The sequence below is a fragment of the Diabrotica virgifera genome, chromosome 1 (genome assembly GCF_917563875.1).
Source record: "Diabrotica virgifera virgifera chromosome 1, PGI_DIABVI_V3a".
NCBI lineage: Eukaryota > Metazoa > Arthropoda > Insecta > Coleoptera > Chrysomelidae > Diabrotica > Diabrotica virgifera.
This window is the reverse complement of record NC_065443.1, coordinates 225763505-225787991: the sequence shown is the minus strand read 5'-3', so window position 1 is coordinate 225787991 and position 24487 is coordinate 225763505. Positions and strand designations below refer to the sequence as shown.

General features: G+C 31.0%; 1 protein-coding gene across 1 annotated transcript in view; it reads left to right on the top strand.

The window, feature by feature from the left end:
* The window catches only part of LOC126879026 (zinc finger protein 260-like), a 53422-nt gene extending 30234 nt beyond the window's left edge, over window positions 1-23188 (top strand). Inside the window, exon 2 of the mRNA XM_050641908.1 lies at window positions 17220-23188. Within this exon, the coding sequence (XP_050497865.1) occupies window positions 17220-19144 (1925 nt within the window). The 3' untranslated portion in view covers window positions 19145-23188. The remainder of the gene's footprint in view (window positions 1-17219) is intronic.
* The last annotated feature ends 1299 nt before the right edge of the window (window positions 23189-24487 follow it).

Genomic DNA, 24487 nt, shown 5'->3' with positions numbered 1-24487 from the left:
TGATTGTGATATATGCCTAAGCGATTCAATTAAATCAAACGGAGTAATGATTGAACTATGTAATATTTTTAATCGAGCAAAAGTTATAGCATTTACTATATCATTTAACGAATGTTCGATAAATGAATAGCTTTCCATTAGCAACTCACAAAAGTTCAGTATATCGATTTGAGATTTATAGAATTTTAATTGGTCAGAGATATTCATTATTGATTTTCTAATTTCTTTAATATTATTGTTGAAGGTTTCCTCATCTATTTGTAATTTTCGGATTGTCGCGTTGAAACTCTTAATGAAAGAAGTGGTAACCGATATTTGAATTTTTAATAGCTTTTCGATTTGATACTTATCGCGGGGTTTCTTATTAAATTTATACATTCATTGAAATATTCGCCATCTGACGAATCTGATGGCAGATCTGATCTGAAGTTTCCGGTTATTGTTATTGATTTCCATATTGAACCTATTCCGTTAATAAGTTCATGTTTTTTCTCGGAAAGCGTGTTGTTTCGTATCAGCGATTATTTCTGTATATTTGACTTTAACGGAACTAGAGATTTGTTTGAGGAGACGTATGTGAGTTTGGACTTCAGATTTGAATAATAGTATTCAAGCTACATTTTATTCAGTGGTATCTAATAAATTGTCTAAGATTCTGTCGTTTTGTCGATAAAATCTCTGATTGGTTACATGTCTTTGTATACCAGGAGGGTCCATTTGTCGTTTGAAATTTTGATTTAAAAGATTTAGTGAAAACATACAGGAAGCAGTGTTAAACATTAGTAAAGTTACCTTAGTTAAATTAATTAGTTAATAGTTAAAAATAGAAAACAAAAATAAAGGAATGGTGTGATGGGAGAAATGCTAAAATTGGTAGAAGCAATTAGAAAAATAAGAATTAAAAGTTAACCAATAATAGTGACTGTAGTAGATAAGAATTCAGAGAATTGAGGACAATGATTAAAATAATGTGTAAAACAAAAGAAAATACAATGAAGATAAACTCAAAGAGGTCGAAGAAAGATTCCAAAAAAAAGGGCATTAAATCCTTTTACCAGGAAACAAGAACAATGGAAAGAGGATATAAGAAAAATATCCCATATATGAAAAATGATGAAGGTGGGTACATTAATAAATAAATCAGGGAGTTAATGAGAAATTGGCAAACTAACTTTTTGCAACTGCTAAACAAAAATGAACAAGGAAGGAGAATAATCCATGAAAGTGAATATGACCTTATATTAATAGAAACTTGTACAATGGAAGAAATAAAAAATATAATAAAAAGACGAAAACAATAAAAGTCTAGGAATAACAGAAATATCGGCGGAAATGATAATAGCCGAAGAAAAAAGGCTACCCAAAGAGATACATAACTTGATAAAAGCACATGGGAAACAGAAAAACGTCAACAGAGTGTGCGATAGCAGGGGCATGTCCTATACACAAAATTTGACGAAATGAAAGGTGAAAACTATTATAGTAGAGACAACTATAATAGAGATATCGCGCTGTTATAAGTAGTTAGTTTAGACAATCTTGACACAAATCATAAGAAAAAGCTAAATCAATATAAGGAAAATATATTGGTCGAATATCATGCAGAATTTAGAAATAATAGGTCGACGACAGACCAAAAGTTTGCGCTAAAAGGAATCCACACTACGTGCTACGAATATAAACATCAGTATTATGTCCTGTTCGTTGACTTTCAAGTACGACTAAGATAAGGTAAAGCGGCAACAGATATACGATCTAATGAAAGAGATAAGCCTACTAATTAAAATCGTCATGATGAAAACAAAATGCCTATGGATAACACAATAACGAAATAGCAAACAAGGGCAAGGGCATAAACCAAGGAATTTTGAAAGAAACGAAGGATTATAGTAAGGGTACAAATTATCAATGACCCTTTTTTACTTTGATACTAGAAGGAGTAATTAGAAAAAGTAAAATAAAGATGCAGGAAATATTTTCCTTGAACATGGTCATCAATGTATGGCAATGTATAGATTTAACACTATTAATGACAGGTAAGAAAGAACTAAGAGGATTAATCAAGAATATTAGAAATGAGGCAAAAGGTTTAGTCTTCTAATAAATAAGGAAATAGTAATAAATAAGGAAAAGGCAAAATGCATGATAATGGGAGAAAGAGATAAAAAGGAAGATAATTTCTCCTTAGACAGAATGCGAAAAATGCCTATTCGAATGAGTTTCAAAGTTTACTCAGGTGAGTCTGAAATTATGTGAAAAGGGACACGGGGAAGGAAAGATAAAGATAAAAATAGTAAAAGCAAACAAAAAGTATGGAGTGTGGCGATCATTAATGAAATTCGAATATGTCTCAAGAAAACAAAAATTATAATCTGCAAAACAGTTGTCAGGCATACAGCTACATATGCATGTGAAACATAGGTACAAAAATCAGAAATAGACTTTTTAGAGAGATGGGAGAGAAAATGCAAGAGCAATATACAGAGGTGTGAAAATAAATTATTAATAGAGTAGAAGGAATAATAAGAGACTTTTTTTTTATAATGGCTTTGGCTTTGGCTTAGTCAATTAGCCAGACTATTTGTTTTTTTTTGTATGGAATAAGGGACTTAAATAACGAGTCAAAAATAATAAAATAATGATGTCAATCAGAGCATATGGAATATGATATTTAGGACAAATTGAAAGAATGGGAAAGGAAAGAATGTTGAAGATGGTACTATCACGAAAATCAATACATCAAGAAGAAAAGATAGAACAGGAAGGATATTAAATGTCAGAGTATATGAAGACTTGCGAAAAAGTAATAAAAAGCTTTAGACAGAAAGCAATGGAAACAAGTAGTTAAGAAAAAATGTATGGAAAGACTATAATAAAATTTGTACATTGCAAATATTTAATATTAAGTATTAAATAAAAGTAAATGTAATATTGTCTATAGTCTATATTATAGTAGTACAGTGTAATATTATTATGTACTTAATAACTTAATACTAATTGTGGGGAAAATTAAATTTCTCAGCTCTATGCATTCAAGGGTTCTTGAGCTTAATAAATAAAATAAATTCTTCATAAAAGTAGATTCCAATGGTGTTGTTGATTAGGGTTAACATATACTGGGAGTGGATGACTGAAATGAGTCTAAGGAATTTGAAAGAGAATTCATGATAGATGAATTTTCAAAATTTACTTTGATTGTTCTATTGGATTTGGTATTTAATAAAGTAACAAACTTTACGTGGGTTTCTTGGGTTTCGAAAGGGACAATAATTTTAATTTGGGTTTTCCTTTAGGATTACCTAAGTTCCTAAAGTATTTTGATATAAGCAAATTTACATTATAAAATGTTTCGGGTGGTCTAACAGAAGTATACCCAAACATGAGTTCGTACGGTATAAATCCGTGAGTTTTAGCATTATAAAATATTTCGGGTGGTCTAATGGAAGTATATCCAAAAATGAGTTCGTAGGGCATAAATCCGTGAGTTTTCGCATTATAAAATATTTCGGGTGGTCTAATAGAAGTATATCCAAAAATAAGTTTGTACGGTGTAAATTCGTTGGTTTTGTTTTTTGTGTTATTAGGACAAATAATTGCATAAGGCAGGATATTGAAAGGATGTTCATCGAAATTTTCAGATTGATTAGCTCTTTTGTTTTTATATTTTAAGCAAAGATTTTTTACTAGTTCTCGTTCTTCCTTGTTAATATGTTGTATTGGAAGTCGAGACTTGATGTTGTCGTTTCGGTATATTTTATCAGAGCAATAATTTATTAAGTTATCGTTTGACTGGAAATTTAGAATCGTGTAGTTTGAATAGGGTTCAATTATTGCGGTATCAGAAAAATCGGTAATTTTGGGGATTGTGTTTGAGTTTACTATAATAGATGTCAGAAATTTTTCTTTTTCATTCACGTGTACTAATGCGTCGGGGGTATGGACTTTATCATTTTCATTTTTGTGCAAAATTGCATCTGTATTTGACAGATGACATGTTAGATTAAATATTTGCTCGGATCTGGGATCTATTTTAATTTGATTAGGAGATTCATTGTTAAGCGAATTAGTTTCTACGTTGTAGAGAGGTAATGTTTGAAAATTTGTGATTAGTTGTTTGTTCTTGAAATCTATTGCACATTCGTAATGTTCAAAAAAATCGAGGCCTAAGATTCCATCAAAATCTGTATCTAGATTATGGATAAATACTTTATGGGGGTTTCCCATTTGGAAAGGGAATAAAGTAGATTCGTTGATATGAATTGTTTGATCTGTATTAAACTGTATGGTCATATTTTCGGGAAAACGTGGTTTGAAATTTTTCGCGGTATTTTCATTAAAGATAGAGATACAAACACCGGTATCGATAAGTAGTTTAAACTTGTTTGATACGTCTGTTATATAATAAGGATTTTTAGAGTTTACAGCAAGAGGAGGGCTTAGAAAAATTTCTGTTCTGGAAAATTTAGAGACGGGTTCATGTCGTCCAAATTTAGAGTTTGGATCTGATTTTTTATTTGAGACCAAGGTTCGTTTATTGAAATGGCATTGTCTGGTGGGTGGTTCTGATTTGGAACTGTGAGAAAATCCTGATAGTCTTGGCTATGAATTAAATCGATCGATTCATCGAATGAATTGTAATAATCAGGAGGTGGATAATAATTATTATCGGAGAAATCTTCGTAATGATAGTTTTCAATTGGAGCTGGGGTATAGTCATGAACATAGTCAGGTTCGTAGTTAACAAAATGAGCTCTCTGTCTATCATTCGAAAAATTTGGGTTCTTATGAATTACAGAAGGGCGTATTTGTGAGTTATTTTGATTAGATTGAGGTCTTTGTTGGTCGTTAGATCTAGCGTTTTGATAGTTATTATTCGGGCTGAAGTTTTGCCTCTGAAAGCCATTATTTTGGGCATTATTGAAGTTTTGATAGCTAGTGAAATTTCGAGTATCGTTAAAATTCTGGGAATTATTTTGGGAATTTTGTCTAGAGCGACATTCGTTATTTGAGTGGCCAATGCGTCCACAAAAGGTGCATCTAGGTGGTTGAAAGTTTGGTCTTCTAATGGGTTGATTATTTTGATTGGGTCTTGGAGGATTGGGGCGATTGGTTTTCTGTATTTCGAAATAGGATAATTGTAGCTCTCGTCTGATGCGGACCTGAGCTTGAAGAAGGTCTTTCGGATTACTAGCACGAACAATATGTGCAATTTTTGGATCTAGGCCGGTCAATAAGGTATTGAGCGCCATTGATTCGATTAGTACGATTTGGGCTTGTTTCTCTTCAGGAGTGAGGCCAGATTTCTGGATATTGGCATGCATTTTTGCATTAAGGACTTGGACACGATTGAGGAATGTAAGAGCCGATTCATTTGGAAGTTGTTTGACTCTCTGTAAATCTTGTATGAGAGAAGATAGGTCTCTAGTGTCTCCAAAGTGGGAATTAAGAAGTTGCTTAATTTCTACATATGATAAGGGATTTCTAGAGCTTATGAGTTGCGCTGCTCTTCCGCGAAGTTTATTTTTTATGTGAATTACTAATAGTTGTTTTTGATCACGCGTAGACATATTGTAGGCATAGTCACAAGCATTTAGAAAGGTTTGTAAAAATATTTGATCGCCTTCGAATTCGGGTACGATCGAAAATATTTCGGATAGTTTATAAGGTTCTACTTCGGGTTCATTCTCGATATGAGATACGGGGACTGCGGGACGAGAAGTATTACTGTTGTCAGTCATGATGATCAAATAAATTTAAATAAAACAGGTAGTCAATATATCAAAAATAAAAAAATGGTCAAATAAAACAATTTAAATATGAAATAATCAAAATATCAAATAATAAAAATAAAAATGGTCAAATAAAACAATTTAAATATCAAATAATAATCAGAAATAATAAAAAATATCAGAAAATGTTTTTATAACAACTGTCCGATTAGCGAAATGTGCGTGTTTCAGACGTGTATATAATAACAATAATGATAATAAAAAGTAATATTTAGTAGTTGTATTTAATAGGTATCAGAAAAATGTTTTTATAATAACTGTCTGATGAGCGAAAAGTGCGTGTTTCAGACGTTTATATAAGAACAGTAGTGAAAATAAAGAAATGACGATTAACAGAATAAACGTCAAATAGTTAAAAAGGTAATCAGAAAAATATTTAGTGGTTGTATTTAATATTAAAAAATGTTTTTATAATAACTGCCCGATGAGCGAAGAGTGCGTGTTTCAGGCGTTTTACAAGAACAATAAATAAAAAAAAATTGACGATTTACAGTATAAACGTCAAATAATGAAAATAAATATGTAGTTGTCTTTATTGATTTTCAGTATAATCAATATTGGAATATCGAACAGTATTCAGTAATAATAATAAAAATATAATAATATACGAGATGATTCAATATTAGACTTACACTAAATCCAAAAACATCTAGTCGTCTTGTTCTCGACAGCGTCTCTACCAGGGGCTTCACCAGGTGTTCCTAATCCGTAGATATCTGCAAAGTGATGACGGCTCTGCCTTTTGGATGGTTCGTTTCTGAATCAAAGGATTGGAATCCACCGTTGTTAGTTAGGCCTTTCCGTGTTCTAACAACGTTTCCAGATCCTACTGACTGCGCCAATTTTTATATCACTTAAAACTTTTTAGACTTTTTAAAAAATATTTTATTTTGAAAAATAGAAAAATTAAGTTACATGTACTAAATCTAAATTATTACGAACAAATATTAAACACCGGCAAATGGTTTTATATGATTTACAAAATGCTGAGGTTGTGAGAAAGCCTGGACATAGTAGTTCTCGCTGACATTGGCATTGAAACTGGATGCGTCGATTCAGATGGCTGACACCTGATATATCCTGATGGGAAATAAGTAGGTACTTCATTATTAAGGTTAGTTGGTAAAAACGGATATAACATATATATATATATATATATATATATATATATATATATATATATATATATATATATATATATATATATATATATGATTATTAATATGTAGTGACTGTTAATAATACAAAATGAATAATTTTGGGGAATGCAGTCAATGTGTTTTGGGCTAATTAGAAGTGAAACACTTTGAACTTTTGTCGAGCTTTCGGACAATTTATTTCCTTTATCAAGACAATCTAAAAATACAAATGTTTAAATTTAGATGAAAACTAGAAAAATAAAAAACTTAAAAAGCTTACTGCTCGTGGTTTACAAAATAACTAACATACTTATAAAAAAACATATAAACTCTTTCTAAAAAATATAAATTTTAAAGGTAAATTAATTTTGAAATATGTCAAAAGGACATTAATCAAATGTAGTTAGACTACTTTAATAACTCGATAGATTGGGAAAGAAGTTAGTTAACAGTATAAAATAATGATATAATGATGTAAGCTAAATTTAAGTTATAATTATTGGTAAAAAAAAACTGATAGTAATGTAAAACAAGTTAATTTAGAATGTTATAAATATTTTTCTTTTGCTACTATTTATTGAAATTTTAAAAATTATTAAGACCAAATTGTTTATAAAATGCATAATTCAGTAATATTAGATCTCAAAATTAAACTCAAAGTTAGTAAAAATTACAGTCAAAGTTAGTTAGTCAAAGCTAAAATGTTATTATAAATAATGCTTAGATTATTGATATCAGATCTTTTATTAATACAATTTGATTTTTTTTATCCAAACCATTTCTTTAAATTCTCTTTTACGTAAATTTATTTCTCTTTCTAAAATTGTTGCTTCTTGAAAAATGAAAATATGATCCTCATACATACATATATATATATATATATATATATATATATATATATATATATATATATATATATATATATATAACAAAGGAGCACTCGTAAGTGTAGGGTTTTATCGGTCAAGTGGGTGAAAAAAGAGACAAAGAATTCAGCTACTTCATCTATTTATTGAAGACGTTTCGTCTACTGCTCAGTAGACATCATCAGTTCATCTACAAAAAGAGTGGTATAAGAGACAACATCCAAAAGAGAGGTAAAAAAGCACTAGCGTTACCTTAAAAAGACATGTAGCAAAAGATAAGATGTACATAGTAAAAAAACCTTATCCATGAACCAACGTAATGTAAAAGTATATAACATTTAAGTGTATAGTTAATATTTAAAAAACTTTAGTACAGCCAAAGACAAGACCATGTGGTAACAGTCATATATAAAAAACAAGTGGAAAAAAGCCGGCTTGCTTTTTTGAAGTCAAGAATGAACCAAGAAAAAACCAGATTCACTTCCAAAAACTTAGTAGTATTTAAGCATACTTCATTTTAACTTTAGGTAACATCATTAAATGAGTAGAATGCTAATATGCAACTTTGAAAATTTAAAGTCAAATGGTTACCAGCAGGTCATCCTAGCCCAACGGACACACAAAAGAAAATGGAGTTTGAATTATCAGGTGTAAACTGACATCTCGCCAAGAGGCAGGCAACCTTTAAAAAATTATAACAAAGAGTGACTGACAACTGCAGTGCAGCGCGGTAAAATTTAAATTGATGTAATTAAAACAGTTATAAAAGTGTTTAAAAAGTGAAAGTAATATCAAGAAGTAATCAAGGGATGTACCTTATACCTCGTAGACAAGAATCACAGTTTATTTTAAACAAGTGAGGGCACTTCACACAATTATATGGAAAAGTGCCTACGTTAGTACTGGTAATCCAGTTAACTAACTAATATATAAGATAGTACAACAGTATAACTCCCATATATCGCAGCTCAAAAAGCAAGAAAAAAATATGCAATAATTTAAGAAAATTTATAAATCAGTTTAGCAAATTGTAATTTATAATTAATATCAATAATGCAAAATTTTATCCTATGGAAAGTTTTAAATTGTTCAATCTATTAAGTAAACTGTTATTATCAAAAAAAGTGGGAAAAGCTTGAAAAAACCACCAAAAACTTTTTTACAATAAAATAATTTAAGTGAATAACATCGACTGATTCCGCAAGATCAATATTAAAGAAGTGGAAAAAGCCTGAAAACCACAAAACTTTTTTACAATATAATAATTTGAGTGTAATAATACCAACTAATTCTGCAAAATCAATGCATGGTATATTTGACTCAAGTTACTGATGTCAGTTCTCTTGTTAAGTACATTAGAGGTTTTTAATATGAAACACATCTCTAAGAACTGTCTTTTCGACAGGTTGCGTTCATTGCAAAGGATCTTGGCTTCATCAAAGTCCACCTTATGTTTTGTATCTATTGCATGTTGGGCTAAGGCACAAGTTGGTGTTTTCAAATTGATATCACTACGGTGTGAAATTAAACGTGATTTTAAAGCTCGCTTTGTCTGCCCTACATAACATGCATCACATTCAGCACAAGGTATGTGGTAGACCACATTAACTTGTTCCAAAGGGGACAAGGGTGTTTTAGTCTTAGAGAACAAATTTCTGACTGTTCTTGCGTTCTTAATTGCAATCTTAACAGGAATATTATTATTTTTATATAGTTTAATAAGTTTATCAGTAACCTGAGGAAAATAAGGAAGTGAAGAAAACTGGGAAACAGGAGTCCCAAGATTAGTAGTAGGCAGAATTGTGATGTTAACAGTATTATTCGATATTGATCTAAGTTGGTCACCATTGGGTATGTCGTTCAGAGAAGAACCGTAGCTTTGGGAAAAAAGAAATTTATTGATAAGGGAGGAAGGGTAGGAATTATCTACCAATATACTTCTGAGTAGCAGAAGGGATTCCCTTCGATTAACCGGATGTGTCAACCTATGTAGCCTACAGCTTAAAGCATTAATAAGATTTATTTTATATTTAAAAGGATGACAAGAATGGTAGTTGAGAAACCTATTAGAGGCCATTGGTTTCCTATACCAACTTGTACAAAGTGTGTTATCTCCACTTCTAGTGACACGCATGTCCAAGAAGGGGATACTATGGTTGTTGGGGTCCTCGAGTGAAATCGAGGAACCCATTGGTGTACCAAAAATTTGTATATGGTTATATTTTGGTGAGTTTTGATGTAGTTTCACTTTTTACTAACCTTCCCCTAGCTAGTGTCCTTACTTCACTAAGAAATCATTGGAATATTATCCAACCTAATTCTCCAGTTTCCTGGGAAGTGTTTGCAGAATTGCTCCAATTAGTGTTTGACACTAATTTTTTGGTCTTCAACGACAAATTTTATTTACAAATTTTTGGTACACCAATGGGTTCCTCGATTTCACCCATCCTAGTGAATTATGTTTTGGATGATTTAGTTTCTGACCGTCTGGGTTATTTAGATTTTCAAGTTCCTTTTGTTAAACGTTATGTGGACGACCTATTACTAGCCTTACCACCAGACAAGACTCAGGCCACCTTGTCCATCTTCAATGGGTTTGATCCTCATTTGCAGTTCACATGTGAACTCGAGGACCCCAACAACCATAGTATCCCCTTCTTGGAAATGCGTGTCACTAGAAGTGGAGATAACACACTTTGTACAAGTTGGTATAGGAAACCAATGGCCTCTAATAGGTTTCTCAACTACCATTCTTGTCATCCTTTTAAATATAAAATAAATCTTATTAAAGCTTTAAGCTGTAGGCTACATAGGTTGACACATCCGGTTAATCGAAGGGAATCCCTTCTGCTACTCAGAAGTATATTGGTAGATAATTCCTACCCTTCCTCCCTTATCAATAAATTTCTTTTTTCCCAAAGCTACGGTTCTTCTCTGAACGACATACCCAATGGTGACCAACTTAGATCAATATCGAATAATACTGTTAACATCACAATTCTGCCTACTACTAATCTTGGGACTCCTGTTTCCCAGTTTTCTTCACTTCCTTATTTTCCTCAGGTTACTGATAAACTTACTAAACTATATAAAAATAATAATATTCCTGTTAAGATTGCAATTAAGAACGCAAGAACAGTCAGAAATTTGTTCTCTAAGACTAAAACACCCTTGTCCCCTTTGGAACAAGTTAATGTGGTCTACCACATACCTTGTGCTGAATGTGATGCATGTTATGTAGGGCAGACAAAGCGAGCTTTAAAATCACGTTTAATTTCACACCGTAGTGATATCAATTTGAAAACACCAACTTGTGCCTTAGCCCAACATGCAATAGATACAAAACATAAGGTGGACTTTGATGAAGCCAAGATCCTTTGCAATGAACGCAACCTGTCGAAAAGACAGTTCTTAGAGATGTGTTTCATATTAAAAACCTCTAATGTACTTAACAAGAGAACTGACATCAGTAACTTGAGTCAAATATACCATGCATTGATTTTGCAGAATTAGTTGGTATTATTACACTCACATTATTATATTGTAAAAAAGTTTTGTGGTTTTCAGGCTTTTTCCACTTCTTTAATATTGATCTTGCGGAATCAGTCGATGTTATTCACTTAAATTATTTTATTGTAAAAAAGTTTTTGGTGGTTTTTTCAAGCTTTTCCCACTTTTTTTGATAATAACAGTTTACTTAATAGATTGAACAATTTAAAACTTTCCATAGGATAAAATTTTGCATTATTGATATTAATTATAAATTACAATTTGCTAAACTGATTTATAAATTTTCTTAAATTATTGCATATTTTTTTCTTGCTTTTTGAGCTGCGATATATGGGAGTTATACTGTTGTACTATCTTATATATTAGTTAGTTAACTGGATTACCAGTACTAACGTAGGCACTTTTCCATATAATTGTGTGAAGTGCCCTCACTTGTTTAAAATAAACTGTGATTCTTGTCTACGAGGTATAAGGTACATCCCTTGATTACTTCTTGATATTACTTTCACTTTTTAAACACTTTTATAACTGTTTTAATTACATCAATTTAAATTTTACCGCGCTGCACTGCAGTTGTCAGTCACTCTTTGTTATAATTTTTTAAAGGTTGCCTGCCTCTTGGCGAGATGTCAGTTTACACCTGATAATTCAAACTCCATTTTCTTTTGTGTGTCCGTTGGGCTAGGATGACCTGCTGGTAACCATTTGACTTTAAATTTTCAAAGTTGCATATTAGCATTCTACTCATTTAATGATGTTACCTAAAGTTAAAATGAAGTATGCTTAAATACTACTAAGTTTTTGGAAGTGAATCTGGTTTTTTCTTGGTTCATTCTTGACTTCAAAAAAGCAAGCCGGCTTTTTTCCACTTGTTTTTTATATATGACTGTTACCACATGGTCTTGTCTTTGGCTGTACTAAAGTTTTTTAAATATTAACTATACACTTAAATGTTATATACTTTTACATTACGTTGGTTCATGGATAAGGTTTTTTTACTATGTACATCTTATCTTTTGCTACATGTCTTTTTAAGGTAACGCTAGTGCTTTTTTACCTCTCTTTTGGATGTTGTCTCTTATACCACTCTTTTTGTAGATGAACTGATGATGTCTACTGAGCAGTAGACGAAACGTCTTCAATAAATAGATGAAGTAGCTGAATTCTTTGTCTCTTTTTTCACCCACTTGACCGATAAAACCCTACACTTACGAGTGCTCCTTTGTTATATTGGAATTGACGGTCGTACTCCTTTATGATATATATATATATATATATATATATATATATATATATATATATATATATAATAAAAATCCATGGTAACTTTGCTCCTGTAGTAATCCTTTTACAAGTTAACAAACAACTTTTTTAACTTGCTACACTATACTGACGAAGCCCAAATAGGCCGAAACACCGGTGTATATAGTTGCACAGAAATGTATGGAATGATGACCCTTCATCATTTTATATATTTCCAACTAAATTCACATTCACTTTACGAGTATTAGCCAATGATTTTACTTATTTATTTTTATATATATATATATATATATATATATATATATATATATATATATATATATATATATATATATATATATAATAAAAATTTTTGGGCTATTCAGTAAAACACTTTGAACTTATTAGTCGAGCTTTCGAAAATTTTATTTTCTTTATCAAGACTATCTACAAATAAAAATGTTTAAATTTAGATAAAACTCAAAAAATAAAACTTAACTTACTGCTCGTGGTTACAAATTAATAATTATACAACTTATATAAAAACATGATAAAATATTACTTTTAAGTAATTTTACATATTACTTTTAAGAAATTTTCATGTTTTTATAAAGTTGTATAATTATTAATTTGTAACCACGAGCAGTAAGTTAAGTTTTATTTTTTGAGTTTTATCTAAATTTAAACATTTTTATTTGTAGATAGTCTTGATAAAAAAAATAAAATTTTCGAAAGCTCGACTAATAAGTTCAAAGTGTTTCACTGAATAGCCCAAAAATTTATTGACTGCATTCCCCAAAAAAATTTTTATTACAATTCCAACAGTCATTACATATTAACAATCATATTGGTTATAATGGGGTTTTATGGTAACATCTACTATGAATATGGTCCTGCTGCTGTAAGTTTCCTGAAACAATGGGCAAACATGAACAACAAACTTGCAACTTTAAGAAACAGAAAAATTTTTTTATTAAAATGTAGAAAACACCATCTTCTACCCAAACATATAAACAATGGAATGGTAAACGTAAATCATTTGATAAACCACACTAGAGGAAGAACTGGAAATCTTATTCAGAATTTTAATTCGAGATTGGGAAGGAATATAATTAATTTAGAAATTAAAGTCACTTTTTCAAATATTAAGATGCTAGAAAAACAACTTGGTGAGACTAAAATTAAATTGAGAAATTACCTTCCACAATTTATTATAGATAACTTTAATTTTAGACAAAATGATTTTTACAAAAAAAAGTTTCTTGAAATTAAAAGATATAATTTAAATAAATTTGAAGCATTAAAACTAGATAATTTTAAATTTGTCACTTTTCAAGAAAAATGGATAAAAAATTTAACTGATATAGATATACCATATAATGTTAAAAAATTATTATCATTAGGTCCTAAATTTTGTTTGTTGCCGAAATGTAAAGACGTTAGCATGTCTTCATTATTAGCAGATGTAGAAAATATTTTGACAAATTTTGATAATAATATTAAAGACAACCTTAGAGCTAAATGTACTAATATAATTACCAATTACATTCACTTAGATAATTCTAATAAACATTTCTTAAACAATTTGTATGAAGAAAGTAAGCAGTTTTTAAAATCTCACCCTGAGTTATATTTGGTCAAAAGTGATAAAGGTAATGTAACAGTACTAATGTATAAAACAGACTATGAAGAAAAAAGTTTAGCTTTATTAAATGATAAAAAGTATTATGTGAAACTAACAAACAACCCTGTTTCTAAACTTCAACAAAAAGCTAACAAAATTGTCTCACAACTAAAAAATAAAGGGTTTGTTACTAAAGAAATAGCCTCCACTTTGACAATATATAACTCTGTAGTTCCTAGATTCTATACTCTACCAAAAATTCATAAGCCTACTTTATCAATGAGACCAATTGTTTCTGCAATTGATTCTCCTAACAGTAAACTTTCTAAATTCTTTACAGAAATTTTAACCAAATCTTATAATTCCTCCAACGATTTTTGTATTAAAGATTCTTTTCACTTTAGCAATTACATTAATAATTTTAAATTACCCAATGGATACGAAATTGTTAGTTTTGATGTAACGTCGTTATTTACTAATCTTCCTTTACATATGGTACTGGTAAGTGTTGAGAAGCACTGGAATTTAATATCAAATAATTGTAACCTTGATCTGCAAACTTTTAAAAGTATTTTGGAGTTCATATTCAACTCGAATATCTTAATTTTCCAAGACTTTATATACAAACAAGTTTATGGGACACCAATGGGTTCAAAGATTTCCCCTATAGTTTGTAATTTTGTCTTGGATGACTTGATTGATGATATAAGAAAGAAAATTGATTTTCCAATTCCTTTTATAAAGAGATTTGTAGATGATTTAATTTTGGCTTTACCATCAGACAAAATTGAGTATACATTATCTATTTTTAATAGTTGGAATCAAAGTATCCAATTTACTTACGAAAAAGAGGTAAATAATTGCTTACCTTTCTTAGATTTCTTAATTCACCGAGATTCTAATAATATGCTACGAACTTAATGGTACAAGAAACCTTTTTGCAGTAATAGGTATATTCATTATCTTTCTCAACATCCCTTCAAAATGAAAATTAACTTAGTTTTAGGACTAAAGAACAGAATATGTAAACTGTCACATAGGGATTTTGTAAATAATGACCTCAACAAATTAAGAGAAATTTTATTAGAAAATGGTTATCCCAGGGGTTTATTAAATAAATTAATTTTTAGCACTAATGATAATAGAACACTTCATGAAGACAATATTGACCAACAGGAAAGGGAATTAGAAAGTTTACCTACCATTTCTTATTGTTCTCTACCATATATACCAACTTTAACACCCAAATTGGTTAAGTTATTTAGGCAAAATCCAAAAATTAAGATTGCCACTAGAAATATTAAAACTTTAAACAGTCTTTACACCAAAACGAAGACTCCACTACAAGTTATGGAGAGTTCTAATCTTATTTACTCTATACCTTGTAACACTTGTGGTAAATGTTACGTTGGTCAAACCTCACGGAATTTATCCCTTAGATTAACTTCACACAAAAGTGCGAATTGACATACTATCAAAACTTTTACGTTTACATATTACTTTTAAGAAATTTTCATGTTTTTATATAAGTTGTATAATTATTAATTTGTAACCACGAGCAGTAAGTTAAGTTTTATTTTTTGAGTTTTATCTAAATTTAAACATTTTTATTTGTAGATAGTCTTGATAAAGAAAATAAAATTTTCGAAAGCTCGACTAATAAGTTCAAAGTGTTTCACTGAATAGCCCAAAAATTTATTGACTGCATTCCCCAAAAAAATTTTTATTACAATTCCAACAGTCATTACATATTAACAATCATATATATATATATATATATATATATATATATATATACCGTTTTTTAGGCGTCACGCCCTTCCGGTAGGGATCTATGGAGGAGTGTCACCGAGCCGCAAGCCCTTATCCCTTGCCGTACTGCTCCTCCATAGGCCGATCAGACACCAGCTTATTCCAGACCAAGTCGTAGATTCTTTTTAGAATTTTAGACTACGACGTCAGCCTTTTTATTTTTCTATTCACCGGGCTGGGGCACGAACCTCGATCGCCTCGACCGCATATCCACTATAGATTTGTCAATCGTGCGCCTCAGTCCGCTTGGCTAATCTGATCGACTATACCTATATATAAATATACCTTTTATAAAAAAAAAACTTGTTTTTTAAGAGGCAACAGTAGCGATCAACAGGTAGCGACAAACGCAGTCCAAGATTGCGGCTGTAATTTTAAATATTTTGTTGAGATATTTGGCACACATATTCGTAATATAATAAAGAATGGCGGTACAGAGCCCAATTTGAGAAATGTGTTAGTATGTGGAAATTACTCTATAACTAAATAAAATATTCCAAAAAGGAGCCTGTACCGCCATTAAGAAGAGCAAAAAAATAAACTGTCTTCAAATAAACTTTTTTATCCCATGCCTAGATTTTGTGTCATATTGGACCTAGTAAAATTTTTTATCTCATAACAAGAAATCGAATATATTATAACCAAATGACTGATTAGTCAAAATAGATAAAGTGTCACTGTCATTTTGACAAACCTGCGTAAGAGTTCTGTTATCTGCATAGCGATCACTCGATACGAATTGTATCCGCCATGTTTTACCGTAGTGCCGTAGAGTGTTCCTAATCTCTATGCAGATAACAGAACATAAATCTGACGCAAGTTTGTCAAAATGACAGTGACACTTTCTCTATGTTGACTAATCAGTTATTGAGTTATAATATGTCCGATTTCTTGTTAGAGATAAAAAATTTTACTAGGTCCAGTATGACACAAAATCTAGGCATGGGATAAAAAAGTTTATTTGAAGAAAGTTAGTTATTTCCACATACTAACATATTTCTCAAATTGGGCTCTGTACCGCCATTCCTTATTATATTACGAATATGTGTGCCAAATATCTCGAGCAAATGTTCAAAATTACAGTAGCAACCTTGGACCGCGTTTATTGCTACCTATTGATCGCTATTGTTGTCTCTTAATACAATAAATGATTGCGAGTAGGTCTCTCTCTTATTTCATTCATCATGAACTCGCATATGCAACCCATGCAACACATTTATGTTAGTTTTTATTTTAGGCTTTCCCCCAGAGGAGAACACATTGGAAAGTATGAAAACAATACCCGTACATACATTTAATGAAGACCAACACATGGGTCAATCTGTTGAAGAAAATACATTCAAATGTGAAGTTTGTGATAAGATGTTTACCCACAGAAGTTCATTGAATACACACAAGAAAATTCACACTGTAGAAACGCCTTACAAGTGTGAAATTTGTTTAAAGCAGTTTGCTATCAAACGTTATTTAAAAAATCATTTGAGAACGCACACTACAGAAACACCTCACCAGTGCGATATTTGTTTTAAGCAATTTACACAAAACGCAAATTTGAAAAAGCATTTGAAAGTACACACTGGAGAAACGCCTTACACGTGCAAAATTTGTTTAAAAAAGTTTGCTCGTAAACAACAATTAAATGAACACGCAAACATTCACACTGGAGAAAAACCATACAAGTGTGAAATTTGTTCGAAACAGTTTGCTCGAAAAGATTATTTAAATAGACACATGTACGATCACAGTGAAGAAAAACGATATAAGTGTGAAATTTGTTTTAAGCAGTTTTCTAACGCATATAATATGAAACAACATGTGAGATTGCACACTGGAGAAATGCCTTACAAGTGTGAAATTTGTTCTAAGCAGTTTAACCGCAAAAGTACTTTGGAACAACACGTGATACTGCACACTAGAGAAACGCCTTATAAGTGTGAAATTTGTTTTAATCAGTTTAACCGAATAAGTACTTTGAATAGACATTTGAGAGTGCACACTGGGGAAAAACCTTACCAGTGTGAAATTTGTTTGAAGCAATTCAGTGAAGCAGGCAGTTTGAAAAAGCATTTAAGAGTGCACACTGGAGAAAAGCCTTACCAGTGTGAAGTTTGTTTAAAACAGTTTGCTCCTAAACGAAGTTTAAATGAACACGCAAACATTCATACTGGAGAAAAACCATACAAGTGTGAAATTTGTTCTAAACAGTTTGCTCATAAACAAAGTTTAAATGAACACGCAAACATTCACACTGGAGAAAAACAATACAAGTGTGAAATTTGTTTTAAGCAATTTAGAAAAAGGACAAGCTTGAAAATCCATTTGAGAATACACACTGGGGAAACGCCTTACAAGTGCGAAATCTGTTTTAAACAGTTTTCTCGAAAAGCTTGTTTAAATGAACACATATACATTCATACTGGAGAAGATCCATACAAGTGTGAAATTTGTTTTAAGAAATTTAGCCAAAAAATTAGTTTGAAAAAACATATGACACTGCACACTGGGGAAAAACCTTACCAGTGTGAAATTTGTTTGAAACAGTTTGCTCGAAAAGATTATTTAAATGAACACATGTACGATCACAGTGATGAAAAACGATATAAGTGTGAAATCTGTTTTAAGCAGTTTTCTAAAGCATCTAATATGAAACAACATGTGAGATTGCACACTGGAGAAACACCTTACAAGTGTGAAATTTGTTCTAAGCAGTTTAGATACAAAAGTTCTTTGAACAAACACATGAGACTGCACACTAGAGAAACTCCTTATAAGTGTGAAATTTGTTTTAATGAGTTTAACCAAAGAAGTAGTTTGAAAAGACATATGAGAGTGCACACTGGGGAAAAACCGTACCATTGTGAAACTTGTTTTAAGCAATTCAGTGAATCAGGAACTTTGAAAAAGCATTTGAGAGTACACACTGGAGAAAAGCCTTACAAGTGTGAAATTTGTTCTAAGCAGTTTACTACAATAGGTGATTTGAAAAAGCATTTGAGAGTACACACTGGAGAGAAGCCTTACAATTGTGATATTTGTTTAAAAAAGTTTGCTCGTAAACGAAGTTTAAATGAACACGCAAACATTCATACTGAAGAGCAACCATACAAGTGTGAATTTGATATAAGCAGTTCATCCAAAAAGGAACTTTTAAAAAACATGTAAGAATTGAACATTACCAGTGTTGTATTTGTTTTGAGCAATTGAATGAGTGTTTGGAAAAAGGATAATTTTCAGTCATGTATTCCTACTTTAGACAACACTCCATATGTTACTTGCTAGCTTGACGGGTTGCGAATTTACAAAAGCTATACCAATTAAGTCATGGGGGCGACTGAATTCGACTAGGTTTTGTATACAAAATATTAGTTACATATTATATTCTATTTCGGTCCAGAAATTAACTGTATTGGTGTAGGATTTGTAAGCGAAATTTTTGATTATTATTGAGCAAATGTCTATACTGTTTCAGTCATTTAAGTAAAACTAATCAAGTATTTACTTAAGTGGATTTATTATTATATCATAAAATTTAGTTATATTTTGAAAATTAAAATGATTAATATATATTTGGATACGATTAAAAATTAAAAACCAAAAAAATGAATAACTACTATTGTAGAGCCCTTTGAAATTACAAAATGAAAATCGATTTTTTTCCAATATATCGAAAACTATTAGAGATTTTTTATTGAAAATGGACATGTGGTATTCTTATGGCAGTAGTATTTTAAGAAAAAATGATAATGAAATTTGGACACCCCATAAAATTTTTATGGGGGTTTGGTTCCTTTAAACCCCCCCAAGCTTTTGTGTACGTTCCAATTTAATTATTATTGTAGCGCCATTAGTTAAACACAAGTTTTTAAAAACTTTTTTGTCTCTTAGTACTTTTTCCAAAAGTCAGTTTTTATCGAGATATTTGAATATTTATCAAATCCACCACATATTTGTATATGGTAAAGTACGATTATGGAGACTTGGTAATAATATGAAAATTTATTTATGATTTACATTTTTAAGTATATTTTGAACCATATTAAAAAAGAAGCCACATCTCGATAAAAGATGATAAAATACAAAGAGGCAAAAAAGTTTTAAAAACACTGTTTAACTAATTGTACCGCAGTAATAGTTTAATTGGAACGTACACAAGCATTTGGGGGGTTTAAAGGAACAAAACCCTCATAAAAATTTTATGTAAACATATTAAAAAAGGAGCCGTAACTCGATAAAAACTGCCTTATCGAAAAAATACTAAGAGGCAAAAAAGTTTTAAAAATATTGAATTTAACTAATGGAACCACAATAATAATTTATTTGGAACGGACACAGAAGTTTGGGGAGGTTTAAGGGAACAAAACCCCCATAAAATTTTTATGGGGTGCACAAATTTCACTATAATTTTTCTTTAACATGTTCTTTCCATAAAAATGCCACATGTCCATTTTCAACAAAAAATCTCTAATGGTTTTCGATATATTCAAAAAAATCGATTTTCATTTTGTAACTTCAAAGGGCTGTAACTTCTTTTGTGTGCATATTTGTACGAAGGTAAGTTAGGTTCATTTGAACTATTTGTGGTCCCAGAATATGTGGTTTAATTTATGACCTGTATTTTTGTTACACCCTGTATACAGTATGTCCCTGTAAGTTAGAACCATAACAAGGGAGAAAAGTGGTACTTTTCCTCCCGAGAATGGTTTACGGCCCGACGCGTAGCGGAGGGCAGACGCGTCGGGCAGTAATCATTCAAGGGAGGAAAAGGCACTTTACTCCCATGTTATACATATGGTTTTTCCACCTTTCTCAAATAACAAGTCATTTTTACTTAATTTATTTATGTAACTAACCAACAAAATTTATTAGAACTAAAACTAACAAGTAGGTACAATATAACTGTCAACTGTCAAATATAAGTCAAATTATTAATGTAAACATTGTTAAACCAAAATAACAATTTACTGTTTTTTACCATTCTGCAAAATACAGGGTGTTCTACAAATCAACGTTAAAATGTATAGATTCTTACGTAATAGAAAATAGAATTTGTTCAGGGCGTTAATAAGTTTATTTCATGAATGAAAGTTCATGACGTCACTTTTACTTTTTCTCCCTAGGGAGGAAAAATATTTTCCTCCCTAGGGAGGAAAAGTACAACTTTGCTCCCTACAATCAGGTCCGGAAAAGAATACTTTCGGTAGAGGTGGGTGGAAAACTTTTTTATTATTGATTTTACGAAAAAAAATTATTCTTCGTAAAAAGTTCTGCATGGTCTAAAACCTAAGATGCAATCATCTGGTATTAAGTTTTATCAATAGTATATGAGGGATGTCAAAAAATATGAATTTCTGTCAAAAGTAAAGTATTCAAAAGTAAACAATATTTTTAAAAAGTAAAGTATCTTTATATATTTCACAAGATTGAAAATTGTTATTACGAAAAATTTTTTGGACTTAAAAATAATGTTCTATATGAAGTACATTCTTCTAATTTAAATATTTTCTCAAATTATCTCAAATTAATTTTCTCGATATTATTAGTTTTACGAAAAAAAGAAGTTATTCTTTATAGAAAGTTTTGCATTGTCTAGACTAGAAAGTAACATACAGCCATAGTTTCTCAAATTTTATTAATCTTATACGAGGTTTGTCAAAAAATATGATTTTTGTTCGAGAGTAAAGTACCGTTATAGTTCACAATATTTCAATTAATAAGATGTAATTGTATACTCATACATGTTTCTTAATTCTGAACCACTTTTTATAATGAAAGTTTTCAATATTGTGCAAAATAAGGGTAATTTACTCTTGAGCGAAATTCATATTATTTTTTGACATACCCCGTATAAAATTGATAAAATGTGAAATATTATGATTGAATCTTATTTTGTAGAAGGTGCAAAACTTTTTATAAAGAATAACTTTTTTTGGTAAAATTAATAATTTCGGAGTTTAAATAAAAATGATAATGGGTGTCATCAAAAAAAAAAATTTTTTTCAATAAGAATAATGTAATTGCGCAATAGAACAATTTTTTATTCCAAACAACTTTCGATAATAACAATTTTCAATATTGTGGAATATACACGTGCTTTACTCTTGAGAGAAAATAATATTTTTTGACATACCTCGTATACTTTTAATAAAATTTGATATCTGATGATTGCATCTTAAGTTTTCGACCATGCAAAACTTTTTATAAAGAACAACTTTTTCTCGTAAAAGTAATAATAAAAAAAGTTTTCCATATGGTTCCAATTTACAGGGACATACTGTATATACTCGTATATTAGTAGTTATTCATTTGTTTTTAATTTCTAATCATTTTCAAAAATATATTATTCATTTTAATTTTCAAAACATATCTAAAATTTATGATAAAATAATAAATACACTTAAGTAAATACTTGATTAGTTTTACTTACATGACTGAAACAGTATAGACATTTGCTCAATAATAATCAAAAATTTCACAAATCCTACACCAATACAGTTAATTTCTGGACCGAAATAGAATAGAATATGTAACTAATATTCTGCATACAAAACCTAGTCGAATTCAGTCGCCCCCATGACCGAATTGGTATAGCTTTTGTAAATTCGCCGCCGGGTTGGTAGAGGCCATGATGTTAGAAACATGGCAATGGGTTTTTAGGTTAGGAGTTTCTAGATCAAGCATGGCCACAGAATTACTAACTACACAGAAGCGAATCTGACTGTCGTTTCCAATGATGTGATATTTTTGACAAATAGTTATTAATCAAATATGAAATATAAAATTTAACTAATAACAACTGTCACTGTCAATCGCAAAAGTGAGGTTGCACCACTTAAGCGCTGGTTTCCTCGAAAGCGGTGCCGACAACCTGCGATCGTAACACCACGATGAATGACATCATAGAAAACTGTACCATGCAAAATAATAGCGTTGGTTTCCAAGGATGCCTTGGAAGCCACCGCTTGCTGAGCTTGCACATTCCATTGCCCAGTGAAGAAACTTGAATTTTTCACCGTAATCTGACGTAATTCATCGCAGTGCTACGGTCGCTGTTTGTCGGTGCCGCTTTCGAGGAAACCCAGGCTTTATGTAGCCCATGGGCAAGAAAATTGTGTTATCGTTTTCTGTCTCTTTCGCTTCTGTGTAGTTCGTAATTCTGTGGCATGGCATTGTATGTAGGATCTACAATAAACGTGTTACTTGATTTTACTCTGAGTTTCATTAATACAACAGATAACATTCCAAAAATATAGCGAATTAAAGTGAGAGTCATCTTATGAATATTTATATCTTCTGTCCGATGAGCGCAAAAACGATAAAATCGCCGGTCGCATTAGTATAAACATTGGAAAGAAAAAAGAAAATACATTCAAATGTAAAATTTGTGATGAGCAGTTTACCCAAAGAAGTTCATTAAATAAACACAAGAAAATTCACACTGGAGAAACGCTTTGCAAGTGTGTACAGAGTGCACACTGTAGAAAAACCTTACCAATGCTATATTTGTTTTATGAAATTTGCACAAAAGGCAAATTTGAAAATTCATTTCAGACTCCACACTAGAGAAACGCCTTCCAAGTGCGAAATTTGTGTTTAAATGAACACGGAAACATCCACAGTGAAGAAAAACCATCTTCAGGTGTCGTGTCCGTACTCAGACGTTTAGCATCATCATGTTTACAAGTTCCTGAAACGTCTCTCTGTCGGCTGCTGCGCGAAATAATTCTTCTACCGTGGAACAACACCATTGTCTAATATTACGCAACCATGAGAGTTTCTTTCGACCAATCCATCTCTTTCCCTCCACTTTTCCTTGTATTATAAGGCGAAGTAGATGGCATTTAGGTCCTCTAATTATATGGCCGAATTATTCTGTTTTTATCCTCTTTATGACGTTTATGAGCAGAAGTTCTGAATCATCAGTTGGAGAATACCCTAATAGCACACGACGTCCTCTGAACGTGCAAAATAGGTCCATTTTTGGTCCTAACGTCCATGGACCATAAACGGACGTCCGATGCTGGACGTACTTCGGGTGGACTAAATATGGACGTCCTTCGGGTGTAATAAATATGGACGTCCGTACTCTGACGTCCAATCGTCGTGGACGTTTTCCAATCGTCCATATTGGACATATACCAATAAGGGGATTAAACAGCAAAATTATTCAATAAAATATTAATTATGTTCATAAAATAGTTTAAATGGAAAATATTATAAATCATATTTAATTCAAAATTGTATAGTTTAATATATAAAACATCATCGAAACCATCAATACCTGCTCACAAAAACACTTTCTGTAATCGTTTCAAATCAACTTTTCAACATAGCTCCTCTCCACCACCCTTTTATGTTAAAATTCACCGGTATATATCAACGTTAAATCTCCAAAATTTCCCCAGAACGTGGTTAATGAATGAACATAGCATTCCACCATGGATTATCAAAACCCCACATGCAAACACACAATTGACGAAATATAATAAATACGATACCAATTTACGT